The following is a 26,493-nucleotide window of genomic DNA, read 5'->3' as shown; positions in this document are numbered from 1 at the left end:
TATGTTTTTTACCAGATTATGGGGTATTTGCAACTTTGTAAAAAACGGTTTACTATGATCGTATCCGCAACATAAAATAAAATAATGTTGTAGTAATAAATAGATTCTGAGAACATAATAAATTGCATAATCTAATATTTTTACATACAGTTTCCAAGTCGTTTAAATTAACCTTGTAAAACTTGAGAACATATGTACTTATATAGAATTCTAGATGACTTACATCTCTGTCCACAAAACTATTTTAGCAAATAAAAGTATTTTCAAGTTAAAAAAAAAAAAAAAAAATTTTGCAGATGGTGACATTTTCTACAAAACTGGGAATCCAATGCAACATTTCTTGCAACACTAACAGCTAAACGTCAACTGCCTGACAACTGACACTACTGACAGTGACAGCTAGTATCAAAAAAATCAGTAGGGCGATCGATCGAAGTCTCGAAGCGCAGCTATGAAATTCAATAATAACATGGAAAGAAGACGTGGAATATTTAATATAAACTGTTGAAAGTATTGACCACATACTCGTCTTAGTTGAACATTATAAAACATTCCATTAATGGTTCTCGAATGCGTTGGAAAGATCTGGCATAACCTCACATTGTTACCTAATAGTTTTATTTATATTACTTCCGTGTTTCGTATTAGCGGAAAGTGGATTTAGTATTAAACTAGCGTAGTTCTACATTATTTCTTACTAGATACGTAATTTATCTACCGGTCTGAGTCCCTTAGTTCTATATTATGAAATAAATAACTTTAACCAAACTCGTTTGTTTTGGTCTTAAAAGTCGGGATATTGAGTTAACTATGACGGAGCCTGTCGAAACGGACATCTGGAGGGACACATGGATACGATACCTTGGTAATTATACTGAAATTCATTCATATACATTAAAAAAAATACAAAAAACGTTGCCCTAATCATTAACCTATGTGTATCGATATAATAACCCATTTTCCTGACAAGTTTTTTAAATGGTAAGTTATACATAACACTGTAACGTTACATAAGTCTGGTTGAAACCAGTTACAGCATACAAGCAGACTCCTAATCAAAGCGTATGCAGGGAACTTTATTCAAGGGCAAATAAATTGATACAAAGTATGTTTGTTCTACTCATATGAGTATTATCTTACATATACTACCTATTGACATTGTCATGTTAAACATCAAAGACAAAATCATATTAGCAAAATAATCTCTTAATTTAAATGTTTTATTGTGTTCATACCAGGCATTAAAATAACACCTTATTATAGTTATATATCAAGTTTTTCTTCTTCACTAACGAACACTAAAAGTCATTCAGACTTTGAATTTCTAGTACTGTGAAATAGCACATAGACACAAAGAGAAAAACTAAATTATATTGTTTTCAAGCCAATAGTTGTCTACTTATCAAGTACTAGCCACCATCGTTCCCCTGGCCACCCAATTCTATGCCAGCTGTACAGTTGTCCTGAAAGCTTCTTGAGGTGTATCTGTCCATCTAGTAGACGAGCATCCTCTGCTCCTTTTCCCCTCAACTGCACCCATTATTAAAAGTCTTTCCAGTCTACTTGGGCCTTTAATTAAAATTTCATAATGTGCACTTACCCTTCATCTCTTGTGATGTACCGGTCACTAAACAGGTTCATGTTGCAGGGTACGCCAACGAGGTGGGGGAGTCCTTCCGACAGCTCGTCTCCACCAAGGTGGTCCGGTCAAGCTATGCAATTGCTTTTGCATACACGTTCGGAGATACTGCGGACAAGAGTTACCAGATGTTACAAGTATGTTAACAATATTTATGATTATTATAAACCTGATTTTCTCTCTCTTGGTAAATACAGTACAATTATTGAGGTACTTAAATAAGAGATCATATTTTGCACTAAGGCCGTTTTTATTTTTAAGCAAAGACTATACTACTCTCCTTACGATACCCTCTATCGGACTACCTGTTTGTATTAACTTAACTTGATTAAAACTGCTGAATGGATTTTCATGCTCATTTCACCAGTAAGTGAATCATGAGAAAGATAGTGCAAAGTTGGATCAGGTCTGTAGTAATAGATTAAATTTTAAAAATATCTTAAATGTATTTCGAATATATCTACACATGAAACTATATTTGATTACAGAAAGACGGGCGACCAAAACGTGTGTTGGTGGAGGCGGGAGACGCGCTCCTGTGGCAGACACTGGCGTCTGTCGTTATACCCGGATTCGTTATTAACAGGTAACTATACTACAATTACGATTTACGCCTCATAATTTGAGATTGAATTTATGTGCAGTTGATGACAATGACTATTTCATGTATTATGGGATCTGAAATATTTTCTTAGCGATTTTTACTATATTAAAAATACTCAAAATCAGCCCATTTGGAAATCCAAATTATCAATATCAGTTCCCAAACAAAATATCCGATCCGCTCTTTCACTATTACAACACCAGTTGCGGAAAAATAGTGATTTGCAGTTCGCACCAATTAAGAACAGTTAAGATTGTGATTGCATTTCAAAAGTGAGTCAGTACATATTTAAATAAATCTTCACTAAAAATAATTTAAGCTTGCTTCTATCTATTTCAGGCTATGCACATACTCCATAGTGTATCTAAAGAGGTATCCCACTATCCCTCGCACCGCTAGGAGTTGGATAGCCGTGGGGGTTGGTCTATCCTCTATCCCGTTCATAGTGAAACCTATAGACTCCAGCACTACATGGCTTATGGATAGCACCTACCGAAGATGGGTCAAGGTACATTAACAGTTGAGTCCTATTATTTTAAGGGTACAGTTTTAGTTACTATAATGCCATACCTTGAATAGTGCCATACATTTTGATAAGTTTAAGTTTCATGTTAAAGTCAGTATTTGAGCATTAATTACTCAGATATACAGAATATGACCGGAACTATTAATCATTATTAGGCTTTTTATCGTCCATGGAAGCATTGGGCAAGCATTCTAATCGTTTATAGTTTAAACATTGCAGGTTGAATATTATTGAATCCAAAGTATTATTTGAGTTAGGAATGGGCTGTGTATGTTTTGGATAGCATGACTATCCTTAAAAACTTTGAATGCCTTTAACGTTAAGGATTCAATCTCGATAGCACTTGATCTGTACATAAAAGAAAGTAAATGGGTGATACTCTTTAAGATACTCCCCTCTTCCAAAATTTTTCAGATATAATCTACTCTTCCTTAGTTAAGCTTCCATTACCATATAATAAAGCAAAACTAAGAATATTCATGCCTTAAATATTACTTCTGTTTCACAGAATGAGCTCTAAGAGCGAAAAAACACATAGACATTATGTGATTTCATAGACGTTTTATTTTTCTAACGATTCAAGTGCAATGCTTGGTAAGAAAACTTTACTTATACCTCGATATGATATAATGCTACTGCAATTTCGTGTTCCTAGAATATAAATGAGATAATATAATTATGTACCTACTCGTATATGTGTATCTTATGCCAAGATCTGGGATACAGCGAAAAGGTTTGTGTACACAAAATGTATTTTAGTAGGTATTTAAATGATTGCTTGATTGATGGAAAAGATTTGAGCTTCTTAGAGTGGTTCCAAACATATGCTGTTTGGGTTTCAAAAAGAAATAGTAAAGTGTATGTCCAACAGCTTAAAATTAGAGTTGGTAGTAATTTTTTGACGCTTGCTTCTTCTATGCGCTACATATTCCGTACCGCATACACATAGCGATCGCAGACTTTTGTGAAAAAAAAATCGAGGTAACTGCAAATGTTTGGGACTACAAAGAAAGCTTAATATTTGTAGAAGGTTTCAATTAGAAAAGTGTACGTATCAATTATTTGACTTTACTGTAGATAAAAATATTAGATTAGCAAGTGAGACTTATAACTGTTCGAAGCACCAAAAATTACACCAAATTAGATTAGATGTTTAGAAGTAAAATTAATTGATGTATTTGTGATTAATATTCTATGTGGTTTGAGAATCTGTGAAATGAAATGTGATGGTGGATTTTGGTTTTCAGAAATGTATTCAATCTCAAGAACTAGGAATACATTGACACGCGGTCAAATTTTGTGGATCATATTATGCCTCTATATTTTTAGTGCTACATATTTCTAAGACTTTAGTTATTTGACAGTATTATTAGAGTTAGACAATCAGTCCGAAATGGCAAGTAATATAAGTCTAATAGTACAACAATTTTGAATAGTACAGTCAAAAAGTCGATGGACACATAATTTTCAAAACTTCAATGTAGCGTCCGTAAATAGCTTGTCAACACAAACACTAGTTTACCTTATATTCTAAAAATATCTGTGTATTTAATTGACTTACGGCCAGTTTCTTCATCAAAAGGTAAAGTTAAAGTAATGTCTAAAGTAAAAGTAACGGTCAAATTCGTTTTTTCAAGGCTAAAGTGACAGCAAAATTCATAGAAAAATTGAATTTAACCGTTACTTTTACTTTAGACATTACATTACTTTGACTTTTACTTTGGCTTTAACTTTTGATGAAGAAACTGGCTGTTAGACCTTTGCTTTTTTACCGATTTCCCAACAAGAAAGGTTTTCAATTCGTCGGATTCATTTTTTTTGTTTGATTCTTGTTAGACATATTACGAGTTGTTTCGGACTGTGAATATTATATTGGAATGAATATAGCTACTAGTTAAAAAGCTTCGCAAAAATGTTCGATTAAAGGGCAGAAGGATCTGTAAAGTGTCCTTAAAATAAGTGAAATATATTACAATAAGTATGTTTGGAGAGCATTTGGAAATTTTATGAATTGTAAACTTGCCATTGATATTTACGAATATTACTGTAGATTTAACGTTATGTGGAAAATATTTCTTGGTGCAGTTAGGTTTAGTCGGTATTTTTTTATTTTGTTAAATATCTTCAAATAGATATTGCTGTGAATCGTGTACTTGGAAATGATAAAAGATATTTCTTTTGCAAATAGGTTGAAAACAACACTTTTACATGTCGAATTTTTATTGAAAGCAAGATGAAATCGGTATTTCCTATCTGACTATCTTGAGAAGAAACACCAAAACAAACTCAAGGGTATCTGATTTATTTAAGAAAATTTTATTCTAGCATATTTCAGTTCATGTCCATTGAAAACTGCTGACTAAATCTAATTTTACGTCTTGAATGTTTAAGTAGAAACAATTTTTATAGTCTGTGATACACAATTCCAAAAAATCGAATCTGCCTACCTAGTGATTTATTTTGACACAGTCAAAAATATTTTGTAATATATTTTTGTTTGTTTTATTATAATTATTTTTTTGTTAGATATAGTTCGTTAGTTTTGTTATTATTATTTATTTATAGCCTTGTTAACTGTTAAATAAAATTTATTTTATGCCTAATGCTGTTGTTTTTTGTAATATCTAGAACCTAGTAATCCAATAGTAGGATCTCGTTGAAGGGTTGAAGTTAAGTACGTAACATAGTGCCTTAACTTTATGGTTACCTGTTGTCGACTACACAGAAATAATTTTCTAGCAATTGATAGCTATGAAAATCATGTTAGGTGCTTCAATCTTTGTCTCATTTACTCATTTGTCAAATAATTTATTTAAAAATATTTAACTCTACTGTGATCAGATTTTACATGACACAGTAAAAAAATCTATGGTTTTCTGTATCATATCATGACTCTTCAATGTTCAATTCCAGTAGTCACGTTAAAAAGTTTTTCCTAAATCTCATTCATTAATTTTCAGTCATTTTTTTTGGAAATTAATTAATAAACACAATGTCAAAGTAGCTATTACAGTGATGACAGTAACATTTACAAAATGTAAGGAAGTGGAAATAATACGTTCGCATACACTAGTATTATGTAGTAACCTATTCATTAGTCGCATTGTTTTTTAGGAAAAGCAAAACATGTATTGAATTGAGTTGTTCTCACGTCGTGTTCGTAAACACCTGTAGTTCGTTACTATCCAAGGTGAAGGTATGTTATCGACTCTTTAATGGATGTCTTTAGATATAGGTTTCGTCAAACTTTATGACGTCTTGGAATATTGCGTGGAGTGGAGTGGAGCTGCGTAGAAAGCAGGCGGATTAAGAGAATAAGAGGCACAATATGCTTATGCACTCAGATCAAAGAAATAGGCTTATGCATATGTTTACCATCGTAGATATATGTAGATAGGTAGGTAGGTATATCTAAAAGAGGTAGAGCGATTAAATACGGATATCCGGGCATCATGGATGGAGGAGTGATCTCAAGATTGCTAATGAGAGCATGTAAAACGGAAGCTGACAAGATAATCTTCACATCTCATCATCATAGGTCTATAGGTCCTCTATACATAATACTAACCAGCCTTTTCCCGTGGTTTCGCCCGTGAAAACTGATTCCCTTACACCGATAAAAATTGCATGTGGAGAGTGTCCATTTCGACCGCGCGGCCAACTCATAATATTTGATGAAACTATCAATTTTATTAGCCACAATTTGATACTTTCAAATAATGCATTGCAAGTGCCCATCGATCATTGAGACGACAGTAGGACAAAGGTATTTTTGGCTGGAATTACGAGTTAGTGGAATATAAGATATTGCAATAATTTGGGTTAACTTGGCTCCTAGAAGTTCCTGATTTTAAAGTTTAAGATATAAATTACGAAGAAGACCGAAGACTTTCAACAATCGTCATGTGATGCTTGAGTGACCAGTTATTCTGCGCCATCTTGCTAAGTCATGTGATTTTGGCGCCAATCGCCATTTTCAATAAAATATTTAAATCGTAGCTAATTATAAAACTAGTCTAAGTAAAGGATATTCAAGAATCTGTCGTAAAACAGGCTTCTTCTGTTATTTTGAGCAATTTGTATATTAATGAATGCCATTAGAATTATTATTGCTATTTCTTAAAAGAGAATATATCACCTAGCTAGCGGTTCGGTCAATGATATATTTTTATTTTTATATCTACTTTAAAAAGTGAGCACGCGAGGTTGAGGACAAGAGTTTAATGGCTGAAGGTGGTCTAAAAATACACAATTTAAGCCCCAACTCTTCCCTTTACACCAGTGGTTCTTAACCTTTTTGACATGAGGGACCACTTTACTAAAGTTTGTCTTGCCGGGGACCACCTCATCGGTTTACCTAAATTAGCACTCATTTCTTTATTATGTATCAAAAAAAATATCTGAATTTTTGGGTCAGTTCTACTCAAAGCTAAACGCATGTCGGCAGTTGTGTGCAAATGCAATTAAAGAAAAACTTGCCTATGTAGTTTCCAATGCGCGAGCGAAGCGAGCGCGAAATTTTTATTGGACTTAAACCAAATATTACGTAAAATGTAGCCCAAACGTACTTAACTTTTTATTTGTTGACAAATGCAAAAATAAGGGCATATAGTTTCTGAATACGCGAGCGAAGCGAGCGCGAAAATTTATCGGACTTAAACCAAATATTACGTAAAATGTAGCCCAAACGTACTTAACTTTTTGTTTGTTGACAAATGCAAAAATAAGGGCATACCTATAGTTTCTGAATACGCGAGCGAAGCGAGCGCGAAAATTTATCGGACTTAAACCAAATATTACGTAAAATTTAGCCCAAACGTACTTAACTTTTTGTTTGTTGACAAATGCCAAAATATGTATATAGTTTCTGAATACGCGAGCGAAGCGAGCGCGAAGTTTTTATCGGCCTTCAACCAAATATTACGTAAAATTTAGCCCAAACGTACTTAACTTTTTGTTTGTTGACAAATGCAAAGGTAAGGGCATACGGTTTCTGAATACGCGAGCGAAGCGAGCGTGAAATTTTAATTATTTTTTAAGACTCAAAACCAAAATTACGTAAAATGTAGCCCAAACATACATTTTCATGAATGGGGGGACTAGGTACGACACACCCGATATATGTACGTCCATGCGAAAACCCCCGCTCGCAATTACAAGTCGATAAAAATTAAGTTAGATAACGTATAGCAACGTCGTCAAAGCTAAGCTTCGCGGACCACTTGGAATGCCTCCAGGGACCACCAGTGGTCCGCGGACCACCGGTTAAGAACCACTGCTTTACACTAACCTTTTACAATAATAGGTAACGGACCTTTTTATTCGTTATTTTCATGGCAAGACATTTTAGGCATCCCCTCTGGGGGTTTGGCCTGAGGGGCTTGCCATGAGGTGGGCAATTGCCGGTGGGGGACTGGACGCCATAGATTCCCAGATCCCCTCCACTCAGGCGAGGTCGGAGTGCCGCTGGGCCTTTTTAGTGGGTATACCGGGAACGTTTGTTGGGGAGCCCCACATACCCCTCTCCCGTCCCCCGACGGTAATAGCATTTTCTACCCAGCGACAAAAAAAGTACATTTTAAAGAGGGATGGAATGTAATGGATGGAATGGAAGCTGCTAAGAATATCTATCTAAGTTTGTTGAGACTTGTGTTGTTGAGTTTGTTGCGCCACTTCTTACCAGCAATCACAAAGGAGCTGGTGGGCGGCGAGCCCTTTGAGGCCTGTCTATATTTTTAACGTTTGAAAAGTTCTGATTGATCAGTAGTATTTATTACGCTAATAATAATTTGAACTGTACGATTTGGGGCTTCCAAGTTTGAACTCGGTAAATAGATTTACGTAACTGTGGGGATAGCACAAATAAGTGGGAATTTAGAGTTAAATATATAAGACTGCTAGTGATCGTACAACAATGCCATTTATAAATATTATAACTAACGTTCACCTTTTCAAACGGTAGGTAATTAATTATATTCAATAATATTTATTTATAGGATTACGTATTTTATTGTATAACTCCAAATCAAACAATATAACGTTGGCTTGGTCAACTCAAAACTTGTTTTGCTCCATACATAAGGGCTCGTTTAGACAGAGCGTTTAGCATTTTTTCGTAGCAAAAGGCCCATTTTAACCGATAACTTTAACGTCCGCTTTTCGTAAAATAACGTAATTTATAGTAGGTGTGTGTTTCAAAGACCACATACTGTGGTCTTTGAAAAACTGACTTTTATATTGTCAGCGAAAGTTTGCCTTAGGTACTCTAGGGAACCACTTACTTACTTATGGTGGTGCATTATACCTACTACTTTGGCTACTTTTCGTCTGAGCTATGGTTTCCGAAGGAATATGGCCATAGATAGAGCAATGACCACCCAATGAGATAGCTATAAAATAAAGTTAAAGTTCGTTGACCTTTGCGTTCATATTTGTCAAAATACCCATGTTATTTTTCTATAACAATGAATTATCAATAGCAAACTATTTGCTTTTCAATCACGTGAAAATATAACTGAAATTCCAATATAAATATCGATAATCGCACCTGTGTTTATTAAGTTTCTTCCTTGTAAAGTACCTACTTAGTTCAGTTTACCTAAGGCGGCCAACTTTCCGAAAACTGAATGCGGGACTTAACCTTTCGTGAAAAAAAAAGGGGGGGGGGATTGAAAAATGATCGGACGGAACTGATAAAATAAAAACCGTAAGCAAAAAGCTATAATTTAACCTATCAATATCGTGTCACAGCGTGCACTAATGTCTTATTTTCAAAATCATTAGGCCTCACGAGTTCAGTATAAATAAAGAGAACGAGATTATATTATAGGTAATCTGTGTTCCTGCACTGTTGAGCGTGCGGGCAGGTGGGTGTTGTGTAGAAGCGTGGTAGAAAAATAGGGATGCGGGACACGCGGGACGCATACAACGTTTTGCGGGACTATTTTACTAATAATTTCAAAACGGGATTTCGTCAAGCATTGCGGGACGGTCCCGCAGAATGCGGGACGGTTGGCCGCCTTAAGTTTACCTACACATCACATGATCTGCTCAAATAACTACCTTATTATTTTCCTTATTTTAAATTTTCCATGGATACCTAAGTAATTATGCAACGTTAATTGGTTCAGGTGTCTGTAGGTAGGTGCCTAAAGCTGTCTGAAGACGGAAGGATCTCTTATGTCTAGTCATAGTTTGTCTAGTTAATAGACAACGGACCCGTGTCGGCTGCGCTCGTTGTTCCACGCGCTCCTCAAAGAGATGTCGAGCAGCGGGGCCCAGTAGGGCCAAGGCTTGCCGGGGCTGCGGGATTGTTCGAAAGAGTTACCGCGGCCCTGGTACATAAAAGGCCTACGACGAAACACGACCGTTTTTAGTCAGTAAGAGTCTGACACTCCCTCACCGCTGCTAACCCACAAAGGGAGTGGGTGATTTTTGACGTCGTTAAAAAAAAAGATCTAAGAAATTCATATAAAAGTTACTTACATAAATGCTCTGTGATGTGACCTATCCTAAGCGACTATTATCTGTCCAGTGTCCCATTCTTGAAATCGGCACGATAGGTTTGGTTATTCATTTATTTAAGCTTTGTCGTATATTGATCGTCCAATGTTTTTAAATCAACTACCTACTTAAGTATTTGAAACAATAGGTTAGTAAGATTTAAATAAAATCTCTATTTAGTCTTGAATGAGCTATTTGGATAAAATCAGTGTAAAGAATGACAAGAGTCATGCGAAGTTGCATGATACACCACTAATTGTCTTTGGCAGGGATCAAAGAACTGATAGAATTCAGATTAGTGTAATTATCTATCATCTAAGTACTCACTTAATTATTGGCACCAATACATTGACATAAGTTGTCACTGTGGAACACAGTTTTGTAACTGAATTGGAGAAAAGGAATTTAGGGACACCAACAACGTCCTGCCCCAATGTCATCATAACCTGCCAGTGGTGCACTCTGCTGAACATAGGAAAAGGCTCCACCGACGAACTGATGGCGGTAAAACCACCACACAAGACCCACCACCACAAAGGGGATATTGTCTTTTTTATACTTATCACCAGGTACTTTTGGTCTATGTATAATAAGTTTCAAGTTTTCTTAGTGAAAATAGTACTTTCTGATAATGCTTCGATGTTTATGCAGGTACCTCCATTACCTCCACAAACATCGAAAATAGTACTTTCTGATAATGTTAAACTATGCTTGTACGAAAATGAAATTATTTTGTCTGTACATAAGACATTTTAAAAATATGATAAGTTGCTTCGAATACAATTGGAATAGCATTTGTCATAATATACGAGTACGTAGATTTATCTGTGCATTTGAATGATCTATGGTCAGTGAGGTATTGCAGTTAATGAATGTTCGAGATGTCAAGGAACCTTTACGTACTCGAATGTAAAGGCTAAAGCTAGACAGACCGTAATTCCGTCAATGTAGGTACTAATCAACCATTATGAGCACGAACTATGGTAAAATCAAATTATGTATCATCTACCTAGTGTTTCACCAATGAAGAACAGGCCTAAATAGGAGGGAGACAAAAGTCTGGATACGATTTTTTAGGGTTCCGTACCCAAAGGGTAAAACGGGACCCTATTGTTTTCGCTCCTCTGTCCGTCCGTCCGTCCGTTTAGGCTGTATCTCATGAACCGTGATAGTTAGAGAGTTGAAATTTTCACAGATGATGTATTTCTGTTGCCGCTATAACAACAAATACTGAAAACTAGAAAAAAAATATTTTGGGGGGCTCCCATACAAAAAACGTTTTGAATTTTTTTGCTCATTTTCTAACTAATGGTACGGAACCCTATGTGCGCGATACCGTCTCGCACTTGGCTGGTTTTTTTAATGCTATAACCCTACATTAAAATACCACTTTATCGAACTGTACCAGCAAGTTCATAAACATAATAATAAAACCAACCCCTCCAATATGGAAACCAGATCTAAAAAGAAACGTATAGGGCCGCTGCCCGGGGGCGATCGCCGGGGCACACCTGGAGCTGACGCTGGGTGTCTCAGCATGCGATCCGTCAGTGGTGAGGAGTTGAGCAGGCGGACTCCCACCATTCAATATGCTACAGCCGATGAAGAAGTAGATAGGATAAATAGCCCAATAGAACCATTCAGTCCAAGCACCGCTTCTTATGTCCCTTCACTTTCGTCTTCCCCTTCCACAATTAGTTTAAACGAAAATACAGTCCTTCAACAACATGTATCATTTGATACGCCTACGCCTGAGGATGTTGTGCAGGAGGCACTCGCCACTGAACCTGCACCCGCCCCAGGCACAAACCGTGCGCGAAAACGGTGGTCAGAAGAAATGAATAAATTCATCTGGCGCACGTACTTAATAGCTACCAAACTAAAAACTAATAACATTTATCTTCAACAGCTTCACGCTGAATTCTCTCTGAGATTCCCTTATATGCAAGCGTCTAGACAAAGACTAGGCGACCAATGCAGGGCTATTATAAGAAATAAATTACTGTCACAAGAAATACTAGATCAAATAAAAGACGAAGTCACTATCTATTTACATCAAAACCACACAGAACCAAATACACAAACACACACTAACACTCAACAACCCAGTGGGCAGAGACGAAGATGGACCATACAACAAAATGAATCAATAATTAGAAACTACTACAAAATAACTGAAATAGAACAAAATAGATCAGCTTATCGTCAGCCCCTTCATCAAGCAGTTATAACAGAACACCCGGAATTAAACGGAGTATCAGAACAGAGAATTTCTGACCAACTCCGCGTGATAATTAATAATAAAATGATACCTGATCACAGGCTAGACGAAATACGAAATGAAGTAGCGGAAGCTATTAATGTATACAACACCGAAAATCTTCCAGTACAATCACAACACATAGCACAGTCGGAAGATATAGAAGACATACAGTCACAGTCACTACACAACACATCTTTACATTCACTAAATCAAACAAGTCTAACCCTTACTCAGAATCTCGAACCAGAGTCTCATCAAAATCAGTTACCCAATACCCACGAAATTGAAAACATTAGAGATCAGTTTAAAAACGCACTTGACAGGTTTCGTGATATAAATCCTACCGACCGACCTTACATACCAAAACAAAAAACTTCTAAAAAACTAGCCCAAATCGTAGACTTTATCAATAGAAGCATACTACCCGAATATATCACAGCAGACCAAAATTTCGAAATGACACATACCATTACCTACTGCGCAGCCTATACAGCTGCTGTCTGCAACGGGGCTAAAATTAGAGATTCTTATGTTCTACTTAATCCAACACAAAAAAGAATACCTGCATGGCAGAAGAGACTCGAAAAGAAGATAGATGCTTTGAGGAGAGATATAAGTAGAATGACAGAATATGCAAAAGGTACTAGGAGCAATAGGCTAATCTTATTAATAGACACTATAAAGAACAAATATCGAATACACTCACAACATGAAGAGCCGAATCTGAGTAATGAAGACTTTCTCGACACACTTAAACAGAAACTAAACGCAGCTTCGAGTAGGTTAAAAAGATACGTTACATGTACATTAAGAAAAAAGCAGAATTCTTTGTTTGTAAACAACGAAAAAATATTTTATAGGACCCTATCAACTAACACACAAAACAATACAAGCAGAAACACACAAGAGGTGCTAACGCCATCGGCGGATGAACTACATAGGTTCTGGTCAGGGATCTGGTCCGAACCTGTACGACACAATGCTGATGCGGAATGGCTGGACGCAGACGCTGAAATAGTTGACACAATAATACCGATGCAATTCGAGCACATACCAATAGATGTTTTCGTGGGAGTGCTTAATAAAGCTCATAATTGGAAGGCACCCGGTAGTGATCGAATACACAACTATTGGTATAAAAAATTCACCAGGTTACACCCACAACTTCACAACCACATTAACAATTTTCTACAGACACCAAATTCTATGCCACATTTCGTCACACAAGGTTTAACTTACATGATACCGAAGGATCTTAACGACTCCCAAAACCCAGCAAAGTACCGTCCAATCACTTGCCTACAGACAATATACAAGATACTCACAGGATGCATTGCAGAAGTCATACATAAACACATCACAACAGACAATAATATTCTTGCAGAGGAGCAAAAAGGATGTCGCAAGCGCAGTCAGGGTTGTAAAGAACAGTTAATAGTAGATTCAATAGCAATGAAAATAGCCATTTCTAAGAAGAAGAATATAAATACAATGTATATAGATTATAGGAAAGCATTCGATTCAGTTCCACACAGCTGGCTTCTTAATGTTCTACATCGATATAAAATACACCCGCAAATAATCCATTTCCTTGAAAGCTCAATGCAAAATTGGTCCACAACATTAAAAACAATCGGACCCACGACTACTACTACAAGTGAAATTCCGATACGCAGAGGCATCTTCCAAGGGGACGCACTTAGCCCCCTATGGTTTTGCCTTGCATTAAATCCTCTCTCCCATATGCTGAACAAGTCAAAACTCGGTTACACTATTGAAGCACCACACAAACACACAATTCTCACTCACCTCATGTATATGGACGACATAAAACTTTACAGTGACACTACACACTCGCTACATCGTCTTGCAGACATCACACAGTCTTTTTCGAATGACATACATATGGAATTCGGAATAGATAAATGCAAAACCTTCTCTGTCAGTAACGGTAGAGTCATCCAAAATAATTACACCCTAGATTCAGGCAACGTAATTGAACCCTTAGAACCACATGCATCATACAAATATTTAGGATTCCAGCAAGCTAGACAAATCAATCAGAAAGAGACCAAAGTAAACCTGAAAAAGAATTTTAAACACCGTCTTAATATTATATGCCGATCACAATTAAATTCACGCAATGCTTCGAAAGCAATCAATAGTTACGCTATTCCTGTCCTTACGTACTCTTTTGGGATAATAAATTGGTCCCAAAGTGACCTAATTAGTTTGCAACGCACCATAAACACAAGCCTGACAAGCCACCGAAAGCATCACCCAAGATCCTGTGTGCAAAGAATGACTTTACCGAGACGTGAAGGCGGACGGGGTATTATAGACATAGTCAATCTGCATAACAAACAAATAACAAATCTCAGACAATATTTCTACCACCATTCACAACAATCAACGCTACACGACGTTGTAACATTAACAGACAATCACCTAACTCCACTCAATTTAGCAGACCGAAACCCACAAAAAAAAGAGAAGATTACGGACGTTAAAGAAAAGATTGCCGCTTGGAAGCAGAAGTCTCTACACGGACGGCACTACCACGATCTGCAGCAACCACATGTCGACAAACAAGCGTCGAACGCCTGGCTGCAGCGTGGCGAGCTATTCCCTGAGACTGAGGCTTTCATGATGGCAATCCAGGACCAAGTCATCGATACCCGCAACTACCAGAAGCATATAATGCGGGTCCCTAACCTTCTCACAGACACGTGTCGACGCTGCCACTCAACCCCCGAAACCATACAACATATCACGTCTGCCTGCAGATCACTGGCACAGACTGACTACAAACACCGACATGACCAGGTAGCATCCATAGTACACCAACACCTTGCACATAAACTTAAATTCATAGAAAGGAAAACTGCATATTACAAATACAAACCGAGCACAACATTCGAAAACAATAGCCACAGACTATATTGGGACAGGACCATCATTACCGACAAGACTATACACTTCAACAGACCCGACATTACATTATTTGATAAAAATAACAAAAACGCTTACCTTATAGATATAGCCATCCCAAATACCCATAACGTCCAATCCACAATAGCCGATAAACTAACAAAGTACCAAGATTTAGCAATAGAACTCAAACGTCAATGGCAGGCACAAACTATACATATAGTCCCGATAGTCATATCATCAACGGGGGTTGTGCCAAAGAGCCTTAAACGCAGCCTAGACCTACTACAGATCCCACAATACATAACCCAAACAATCCAGAAAGCCGTTATACTTAACACATGCCGAATCACGAGAAAATTTCTCACTACGTCTTCTGTTTCATCTACCTACTGTATCACCTAAACCCCTGATCACGCTTGGCTAAGGCCCGTGTGATCAGATTCTTCTACCCCCACCAGGGAGAATAAAAAATATAACAAAAAATAATAATAATAATAATCTTTATTTATAGAAAAAATATACAGAGTTTGACTTACATTTCGAAAAATACATACATTTACAGTTGTGAGTTCTGTACAAGAGTAATACTCTACCTCTTAAGCTAGGGTATACCTGTATTTTAAGAGGTAGTTTGCGGTCTAGGGTTACAGTAATGAAACAAAAACTTATCACAAGTGGACTGTGTCATTCTACTGTATGATACACAAAGAGTAAAAAAAAACAAAAAATAAATAAATAATTATTATTATGTTATGTGCTAGTGTGTTGAGTTAGTATGGTGTGTGCGTGTGAGTGTGTGTGGGTGTGAGTGTGTGTGTGGGTGTGAGTGTGTGTGTGAGAGTGAGTAGTGTGGTATGTATTACACAAGATAGGTGAGTAAAGACTCCGTATAAGAGTAGTCCTTGAGCAACAGCCATTCTGTTAGTTTCGATTTCAGTTCAAATGAATTAAGATTTAAAATATTGAGGTGTTTGTTAATTGTTTTATAAATATGCGTACTTAGTATATAATATTGATGTTTAGCGAATGAAGTCTTGTGTTGGATACTTGGCGGAAGGTACGTGCGTTTATTGGGAGTCGGAGGTGGAAGATCCGCGTGCTTTCTAAGGGTGGATTTAAGCACATACAGCTGACGAACCAGCGAGAAACAAGCACCTATACAAACAACAATTATTATTTGTTACCCATTTTCAAGTTCACGTTCTTCTAAACACACCATAGAGATATAAAACAATGACAATAGTTAGAATATAATATTATTGTTTAATGGGCACGACTGTCGCCATTCAGTAGACCACATCAAGAAATATGGAATTTAAAAGAATATGAAAGCAAACGCGAATGCACGTGCGTAATACTAAACATATTATTTGAAAATTATTTCAATTGTTTTATAATTATGTCATTATGAGGTCAGTTCCATGTAGGTTAGTTGCGAAGTTATGAAATAATATAGGTTAGTAATAAATTCCGTCCGTAGGCAAATCGTTAAGGACCTATTAAAGACCCCTGGGGCATGCTTTGTTGATTTAACTAAAGCTTTTGACACGATTCAACGTCTGCAATAGGCCAGCTAGTTGAATGTATGATTCAGAATAATTAAGCCAACTCAAAAACGAATGACAATTAGGTATATGTGTATGAAGGCTATACATATGCTTCTTATTGTGGTTTATGAACTTAAACAGTATCTCTCAAAGAAATCTAATCGTTCCTTTTTTCACAGCATCAAAGATGGAGCATGGATATAACATCGCTTTTGTTTCTACTGTCATATACGTACTGTTATTGTTATTCATATTTACAGCTAGCAAGAACAAGAGCAAAATCGAATAATGGGTGTAGAAGAATTCCTGCAATATTAATAAACATGAATAGAAATATGCCTGTAGACTAGACGCGGTATTCCTAACACATTAAAAAATAAAGCAAAAGCAAAGTCGTCCTGAAAACTGGATGTAGAAAGCAGACCGGTTGCCATTAACATTATCAACATAATCACACTTACAACAAAGCCTATAAAATATAACACTGTAATAGTACATTGTGAAAACACTATAATTTTCACTAACTCCTTTTCGGAATCAATAAAATATTTTGCGTAGCGATGATACGCGCGCGAAACGGGAATTAATTTGAAATGGTAATCAACCAACCTGTTTCACCAATTAATTCTTAAGCACTTCACTAGAACAAAACGGTCATTTTAACGGAGTATATTTCGCGTGTGTATTTTTGTTTGGTAACGTTCGCGCGTGCGCACAACCCTGGTGCGATTCTTTACTGCGCGGGCGCCGATGTGTGCCGACCGGGCTGCTGTGATAGGTGATAGCAAGTGGCGCGAGGTACAGGCGTAGCGATTTACCTATGATTCTCGTTATTTTACTGTGCTTGTCTAAAAGCTAATGAATGCAAAACAAACATCTTGTTGTTTTGTTCTAGTGTCAAACCTATAATAGTTTGTATCGCAAATAAGTGATAATGGCTTAGATGTTAATAGTAGTATATTAACATCACTGTCAAAATGTGAAACTGACTGTAGAAAATGGAAAATGATGTATAAGGTAGAAAGGGATTCCTTGCCTGTTTACATAAGTAGGCTTTTGAAACATGTTAGTTAGATTCTCGCTCGTTTTCAATAGGCTAAACTGGCTAAACGGTCTGACATAATAAGCAGTTACTAACTATTAACTGTTTCGTTGATTTGCTAATTAAATTGCATTGTATAATCGCACTGCTAGTACTATGGACTCGTCATCAATGCTTAATAAATTAAGTTCTTTCTATTGAGCATACACGTTTAAGTAGTAAACTTGATATTTTTACGTAATAGGTTGATGACACGTTTGTTTGTGATCCCTTTTGGAAAGCAGTAACAATCAGTCTTAAAGATCTTTTCTTTAGTCTTTTCCCTTCTTATCTACAAGTACTTACGAGGTGACTCCATCATTAATTAATAAATTGAGTCCGAGACCTACCGTCTGCCACAAAGGCTCTCTCTAAGGAGTGATCTGAGCCCGATCCGAAAATTACTGGTACTACTAGTCATCTCGCTATGCGACTACTAGACGAACGAGGCTGCAGGTGACTTCGGTAGAGTGATCGGAGAGACAGTCAGTGGTGGTCTATGTAAAACATTGGCATTACGTAACTGTGACTGTTACAGCCTTTTTATGGTCCCACTGCTAGGCACAGGCCTCCTCTCACATGGAAAAGGATTGAGCGTTAATCACCACGCTTGCTCAATGCGGGTTGGTGATTTCAGACTTTATAGTCCAGGTTCCCTCAAGACGTTTTTCTTCACCTTTTTATTAGCCAGTGGTCTCCAAGATACCTATACTTAGAAAGTACTAGAATAGTTGCATTGGTACTTGCATGACCTGGAATCGAACCCACACCCTCATACTCGAGAGGTTGGTTCTTTACCCACTAGGCCACCACGACTTACTTGGCATTAAGTATACATGTTATAAAAACTATTACGATTAATATCGCTGGAATAAATAACCTTGCGCCGTACGCTATATTCCGTTACATAAAGTGGCCCAGTGTAAGGGTTTAGCAAGTTCATGGCAAGAACCTTTGGTGCAGTTTGCGTACATTTCTCTATTTACCTTGATTTTAATTACGATTTTGGTTAGCTACAATATTGCAGTTTTGACGGTCATTGAATGTCTTGGGGACCTTTACATATGTACCTATGGACAAAGGAAGGAAGAGAGTAGTAGTTTGGGTTTCTAGGTTTTAGATGCTTTTCAGCAGTCCAGCTATTTTTTGGTTTACTAGCGAATTCAAGGGTTGTTGTCAACTGTAATCTATAGAAGAAGGTGGAAATTTCATCGTTACATAGCCCGTTTATCACGGTAGCACAACGGAAGGCTTTATTTAGGCTATTTTTAGTACAGTGTGTGGGCGGGGTGCAGGTGAAACCGCTGACGGAAGCTAGTATATTATCCTATAAAACAGAAGGCCACGGAATATACGTCTTATAAAACTATCTTTCAACTGTTATGACAGCAGTTCGTTTGTTCGCAAGTCTGTAATGTGTGTATTGTGATAAGCATCATCAGCTCTTGTAAAAATTATTATGACGTAAACCAGTGAGTGAGTTACCACGAATTTCCTTAATGGACATTTTGGTATCGTGTTATACAATTTCTGATAAGCACGGATTGATTTATGCTCTGTTTGCTTTAGTTTTCATGAGTCTGACAAGTTGACAAGGCTTGGAGATATAGTATATCGAAAAACCTGTGTAATTTGGATAAAATGAGGTGTAACACTATTGAAACACATAATATGCACCAGGCGAACAATTCAGACCGGCCGACTTGCTGCGGGATTGTTCGAAAGAGTTCCTGCGGCTGGTACTGGTACATAAAAGGCCTACGACGGAACACGACAGTTTTTAGTCAGTAAGAGTCTGACACTCCCTCACTGCTGCTAACCCACAGCGGGAGGGGTCATTTGATGATTTTTGACGTCGTTAAAAAAAAAGACCGGCCGATGTATACCTAGCCATTCTGGGACTCCAAGAGCTATGACTATGGGACATTGCAAGAATGCAGTTAATCTCATTTTAGAATGGAGAATGAAAGAATAGGTTAAGCGTGCCCTTTGCACTTGCGTGGTTGGCTGATGATGAATGATAAGGATGAACTCATAGTCAAGGTATGTCCTGATAATCCCATAAATTTCGGCTCTCGCTGAAAATCAGCTCTGAGGCTTTAGTCCCGTATAGGGTCTCAGTATTATGCTGAGCGAGGGCTGTTATACGCGGGTGTGGCACATATTACCCGTTATGTAACTAGGTACTTCTCGTGTCGTGTCTTTTATTGTAATTCGTCTTTTTTATGTCTAATTTTTTGTATTTTGTTTTTATCCATGTGTCACTCGCGTGAATAAAATGTTTCTTTCTTTCTTTCTTCTTTCCTGAGGTATTATCTAATTGATGACGTCAATGTTTATTAGTTTATTTCTCCGTGGTTAAAATACTAGGTAATAATAATAAACTTAAAGAAAATATTGGCTCTTATAAAATAAATGATCCATCATAATCTTATTTTCTTCAATGAGCGGGGGAAACAATGAAAAAACAAATAAAATATACCAGAGATAGTATCTACATATAATATTCGTAATATGCATTCACTTTGAGTATAATACCTAATTACAAAGGAAAAGGTTTTCGTTCTGTTAAACTGAATTATAGATACATATGGTTAGTGTGAGTGTTAGTTGGTAAATCTCTCATGCAAGAACGGTTGAATGAAATAGAAAAAAAATTACTTGTAAAGTTCTGAAAAAGTATTTGCTTTTAGTTTAGTTTGTACATTTTTTTCAATAAGTACAAGGAGAATCGCGGCCAAAATGTATTTTGCTATACAACCGTTGCTTGATCTTCCTAAGTTTCCACAGTAAACATAGTAGCATTTCATTCATTTATGGTTCACCGACATGTTTGATCAGAGATTACTTACCGCAGAACTCTGAGTGACGTGCTATTTAAACACAGATATATAAACGACACTGTAACAGCTGATATTTTAAATTTATTTTACGTAGATAATGAAAGGAACGTGTAATTATTCGTTGCCAAGTGAAATATGTATTTCTTCATAGTTTTCTTTGTTTGCTAATCCGATGGATATTTCAAGTTCCTGAATGAAAAATATCGATATTTGTAGTGTTATGTGAAGCGTAAAAGCGTTACATAAATACTTACAAGGAATTCCCCGTTTATCAATGTACTTTAACCATTCATATAGAGAAAGCAAAAACATTACGTAGTTAAAGGTTATTGTTTACTAAAGTAGTTATTTTGGTATTTATAGTTTAAAAACCGGCCAAGTGCGAGTCGGAATCGCGCACGAAGGGTTCCGTGCCATTATTTATAAAACGGACAAAAAATCACGTTTGTTGAATGGGAGCCCCCCGAAATATTTATTGTATTCTAGTTTTCAGCGTTATTTGTTGTTATAGCGGCAACAAAAATACATCATCTGTGAAAATTTCAGCTCTCTAACTATCACGGTTCATGAGATACAGCCTGGTGACGGACTGACGGACGGACAGAGGAGCGAAAACAATAGGGCCCCGTTTTACTCTTTGGGTACGGAAACCTAAAATTGAGATACTTTCAACATAGAATTTTACCATACCTTAGCAACTGCTATTTCTGAATACGGAATATATTTTGAGCAGAATGAGGACAAGGTTATCGGATTCTTCTATATATTGGCTTTCTAATGAGCCATATACCATTAAGATAAAGAAAATTAAAGGAAAATTTGTGTTGAAATACTACCGACGCTTTATTTTTGGAACGCGTGTCACTTGTCAGTCAAGAAATTAAATATGTACTTATACATTCACTGTAGATAGCGATATCTTTTAAGAGTGACAGTCTTGCTTCTGATAAAATGACCATATAAAAGTCCTTATGGATAAGTTTTAAATACTATAAGTATAATCGTATCACACCTGCAAAAGAGTTGGCATTGAAAAAGAGGGATGAGAAGAGAGTGCATGTAGCAGAAATGTGAATGCTGAGATAGATGTGTGGTGTTACAAGAATGGATAAAGTGAGGAATGATTACATTATAGGAAGTCTGAAAGTAGCTCCAGTTACAAAAAAGATGAGAAGTAGAAGATTGTCATAGGTATGGGCATTTAATGAGGAGAGATGATACGCATGCAACAAAGTGTGTGCTAAGTATGAATGTAGATGGATGGATAGGAAGACCTAAGAAAAGATGGATGGATTGCCTGAAAGATGACATGAATAGGAAGGGAGTGAGTGTCAGTATGACGAGAAAATACCCCAAGTAAAATTGGGAACAGGGCAGGAGGAAGAAGAAGACCTGCAAATGAGTTACGTAAAATACGTAGTTATACGTAGGTATTATGAATCATTCAAGTAGTACTTTCATGATATGAATGTAAAACATTGTAGGAATTTACCTACCTATACTTATAAGAAGAGGTGTTGAGTCTGTAGGTAAAATATATGGATCTTAGAGAGCGAGCGTTCTAAATGGTAATTATAAAAATATATTAAATAAAGTGTACTTAGCTAGTGTTAGGTTCTGCTTGAAGAAAATATTTTTGAAAAATCCTGTAACACTGAATAGGTACTTTCCAAAACTATCCTATCTTCAAATTGTGGTGGTGAAAATAGAGATACCTACCCATGAAACTTACCCTTGTGTTACCTATCTGTACCTACTTAGATGTGATTTTATAATAGGTATCTACGTTTCTACAATCGGCAATTTGCCCCGATTTGCATATTTTCGACGAAAGAACATAACATAATAGGTATGTTAATGAAAAATCTATACCTACTTTTCATTGATGCCACGGCCACTACGATGCGTGTTAATGAGTTGAACGGAACAAGTTATACTTACGAGTATTTTTCTGCCTTTGTTATTAATACTTACCTCTTAGTTCCTCTACTTCTACTTCACAGATTGGTAAAAAAATAGTTTTTTTTTCTTAGCCGGTATTGTCCCACTGCTGGACAATTTTCCCCATTTTGTCTCCACACCTCACGATCTTTTGAGTCTTTCCACCAATCAGGGCTGTAGGCCATCCTGGTCGTCCCGTCATCTCTCCCGGGGCCCACCCCACCTTCGATGGCCATCCTGTGGTAGCCACTGGGTGACGATTTTGGCCCATCTGTCTGGATCCATTCGGCTGACGTGCCCAGCCCAGTTCCATTTTAGTTGAGCAGGTTTTGGCCAAAAAGGTAATATTGTTTTTGCAATAAAACAAATTAAATCGTGTCGGATGTTTTATTCTGTACTAAATTAATTGACTAAAATTCACTAACAAACGAAAATAAATATTAACAGCAGATACTTACAGATGGCCTGGATTGCCTTCTTATTACATTAACATTCAAATACGCAAGAATTTTTATTTTCGCATCAAATTACGAATTATTTTCGCTAGAGTCAACCAACACTGAATACAATTTTCTTTAAATTACTGTAATTTTAAGTCATTTTATTCATTCGCATAAAAGTTTAATCGACCAACGTACTAATGATAAATAATTTGACAGAATTTATTTTTCATTTCAGTTTCATATCAGTGTAAATAAAACAAAATTTTAAAATGATTATACATAGCTAAAACATATTAAATATTCACATAACTTTATTAGTAATTTAGCTTTATCACTTTTAATATTACTCATACAAGAAACATTATTTTCCTATACTTACTTATGAACTTAATTTTGTTAGACTCTAGCTTGATTTCCCAAAATGCCCGATCCTTGATATTCAGAAAGCTTTTTTGACTCCAAAAGTTTATTCCAAACTATAAGAGGTCACATAGGCATCGCCTTACCTAGATAGATGCAAAATGTCATTGCCAACTTTTCTATAAATTGGCCAATCTCAGGGCAATCTCTTAAATTTTTATGCGAAAATAAAAATACCGTTGCATAATTTAATGTTCACTTCAACTATTAACATTGAGAAGGTTCCACGTTTGAGATTTAACGCGAAATATACGTTTTTAGTATTTATGATACAAATTGTTTGTAAGAGAGCGCTCCAAGGTTTTCTCTGAACAATCAGTGCAAATCTCTTAGATTGTAAAGCAGTCTTGAATTATGATTGTTTGAATAACTTGCACGTTTAGTCTGAATCATTTTAATGTCTTGTTTTTCTTAGTTAATGGGCCATTTCCAGGAAAATTTCTCTGAAGTTGTAGATTTTTCTAGCTCTACCTACATATAGTTCAGATTTTCGGTTCATTATTTGCCCTTTTCGAAGTATATTCCTAGCTCAATGTTAATAGTGAATTCACAAGAAACTTATCAATAAAATAAGCGTAAACAACGTCTAGCTCGTTCCAGCTCTTGAAGCTAAAACCACACATAAATTGTAGTCTTTTAATTACCATTTTCTCTTAACAGCAAATATTAACATTCTGATATTAGGTTTGTACCTTCACGTTATGAGAAATTAACTTTAAATGATATGAAATGCTTAAAGCCAAGAGGAAATGTCTTCGTGAGGCGTATGAAATTGTTACAATTAGGTACTATAAGTGGTATTTAGAACTAACTTTATGAACTACGTTATAACATAGGGTCGAGGAACTTAAGTCTAGGAAAGGACCGCTAAGTTATGCGATGGACAGAACTTTATGATTATTTCGTTTGGACAATATTAAGTTACGTAGTTACGAAAGCAGAGGAACCATTTCAGGCAAATATATTTTACTGACATTTTGTAAATATTTAAATAGTTTAAACGTGTTTCCGTTAGCATATTACGGTTAGTTATCTTACGCATATATGTTTTCTGTCACTAGGTATAAAACACATAATATAGTTATTAACTGTATACAAAGATAAAAGATGATATTTTGACTAGGACTTCCTTACTTAGGTAAACTAGTAGACATGCGTGTTGTTCGAAAGATTACAATAGGCTCGCTTCAAGATCCATGTATAAACACGATTCTTGAATGTGAAAATAATAACACCATGATATGAACAATATTCATTCCTCTGGCTTTATAAGCACAAAAAATATTTTGTTTACTATCAATAACGTTATAACAAAGAGGTTTACTAACTAGCAGTAGCTGTTGTTTATTGTCTGTGGAATATTTGATTTGACATTTCAAGGCGGGAAAATGGAACACCTCAATTGTTATCTTAGCTGTAGCGTCCACGATAAAACTATAAGTACAGCAATAAAAGCAGCGAAAAATAAAAATTTTATTAAAATGTAGATATTGAATTGAAAATAACTGATACAAAAGCGATCTTAACCTAATACTGATATTAACCCTAAAATGTTTAACCTATTAACAGTATATTAAACTCATACGTTGGAGTAACGTTTGTTCGAACATTTAGTAGTCCCTTCATTATATTTAAGTAACAGAATATTAAAATAGCTATGAGTACCGTTGCTCGGGACACCGGTATGGCTAGGGTATCATAAATATTTCGTAGTTAGCCTGCAGTAAAAGTTTATGCCAATACTTCAGAGAACTTTGGTTTGGTATTTGTTTCAAGGTAATTTAATTTATTTTATGTCACGGTATAACTTATTTAAGTCTCATTTAGTGGTGCAATCGCTGGGTTTAATGCCTTGATCCTATCGTAAATGTATACTTTTTATTTACTGTGTTATTTTAATACGTAGCTAAACTTTCTAAAGCAACCTATTTTTAAGTTGTTTTTCTCCTTACCCTGTCATACCAGTGTCCTGTCAACATGACAATAATCTTACACCCGACACGGCGACTGTCATCGAAACTGGATTTCATTATACTTTATAGTCCGTATTACTTTAAGACTAGGTTTTTAGACAATTTGTCAACAATTGCAGTATAATATACGTAGTTTCGACATTATGAAACGTAGCAACATAATGTATGAAAATGTAAAATTCTATAAATTAAACTAACTCCTATGTTTGCGCCATTTTGTATTTGGTTCGGTTTGACTTTTATATCACTTTTGAAGGTTTATTATTGTACCACAAGTAGTAAGTTTTTTTTTTTTCTAAAGACAGGGAAGATATATGACGATAGAGAAAGTCTAGCTAGCCAGAACAATTGGACATTTAAAGAAATACCTACCTTCAATTTAAAGTCAAACTATTTTTATTGTTACCAAAGACAAAATGGAGCATACAGTGTTGCCGACTAGAAAATCAATCACAAAAGTTTGTTCTTAAACTAAAAATCACATTGTTGTTAAGATTTAACGTTCACATATGGTTCGACAGCTAATTGTTCTTAGGCACTGTTAGACCGTATGCAGAGTATGAATTTATACTATTTTACGTACGTAAGCATTGTTTTTGTTGATCAACACCGTTACGAAAGCTTATTTTTTTATTTGAAGAAAGTTTTTGTTATTAAACTTTGCTAAGTATGAGAAAAAAATATTTTAGACCCGTTGTGTAAACCACTTTACTGAATATTCTGATAAACATGATATTTGTTGCTTAAAACGGGGAACTTAACTTTCTCAAATTATT

The 26,493-nt window shown here is 36.0% G+C and overlaps 2 protein-coding genes across 2 annotated transcripts in view; one reads left to right on the top strand and one right to left on the bottom strand.

The window, feature by feature from the left end:
• Positions 1 to 1,741, bottom strand: part of LOC110377022 (prestin) — a 42,484-nt gene extending 40,743 nt beyond the window's left edge. The window contains exon 1 of the mRNA XM_064040273.1: positions 1,601 to 1,741. Within this exon, the coding sequence (XP_063896343.1) occupies positions 1,601 to 1,641 (41 nt within the window). The 5' untranslated portion in view covers positions 1,642 to 1,741. The remainder of the gene's footprint in view (positions 1 to 1,600) is intronic.
• Positions 394 to 3,311, top strand: LOC110377024 (mitochondrial fission process protein 1). The gene is made up of 5 exons (XM_049843133.2): positions 394 to 865; positions 1,649 to 1,776; positions 2,128 to 2,225; positions 2,583 to 2,751; positions 3,278 to 3,311. The coding sequence occupies exons 1-5, from the start codon at positions 811 to 813 to the stop codon at positions 3,287 to 3,289; spliced, it is 462 nt and encodes a 153-aa protein (XP_049699090.1). The 5' UTR covers positions 394 to 810; the 3' UTR covers positions 3,290 to 3,311.
• The last annotated feature ends 23,182 nt before the right edge of the window (positions 3,312 to 26,493 follow it).

This window comes from Helicoverpa armigera, chromosome 22, assembly GCF_030705265.1.
Source record: "Helicoverpa armigera isolate CAAS_96S chromosome 22, ASM3070526v1, whole genome shotgun sequence".
Lineage (NCBI taxonomy): Eukaryota > Metazoa > Arthropoda > Insecta > Lepidoptera > Noctuidae > Helicoverpa > Helicoverpa armigera.
Note: the sequence above shows the minus strand (reverse complement) of the source record. Positions and strands in the feature narration are given on the sequence as shown.

What these genes read in the sequence shown, in the direction of transcription:
- LOC110377024 (XM_049843133.2), top strand. Translation starts at nt 811, where the DNA reads ATGACGGAGCCTGTCGAAACGGACATCTGGAGGGACACATGGATACGA. An exon ending in AGAGTTACCAGATGTTACAA is followed by an intron (nt 1,777 to 2,127) that starts GTATGTTAACAA and finishes ATTTGATTACAG; the next exon opens with AAAGACGGGCGACCAAAACG. An exon ending in CCCGGATTCGTTATTAACAG is followed by an intron (nt 2,226 to 2,582) that starts GTAACTATACTA and finishes TATCTATTTCAG; the next exon opens with GCTATGCACATACTCCATAG.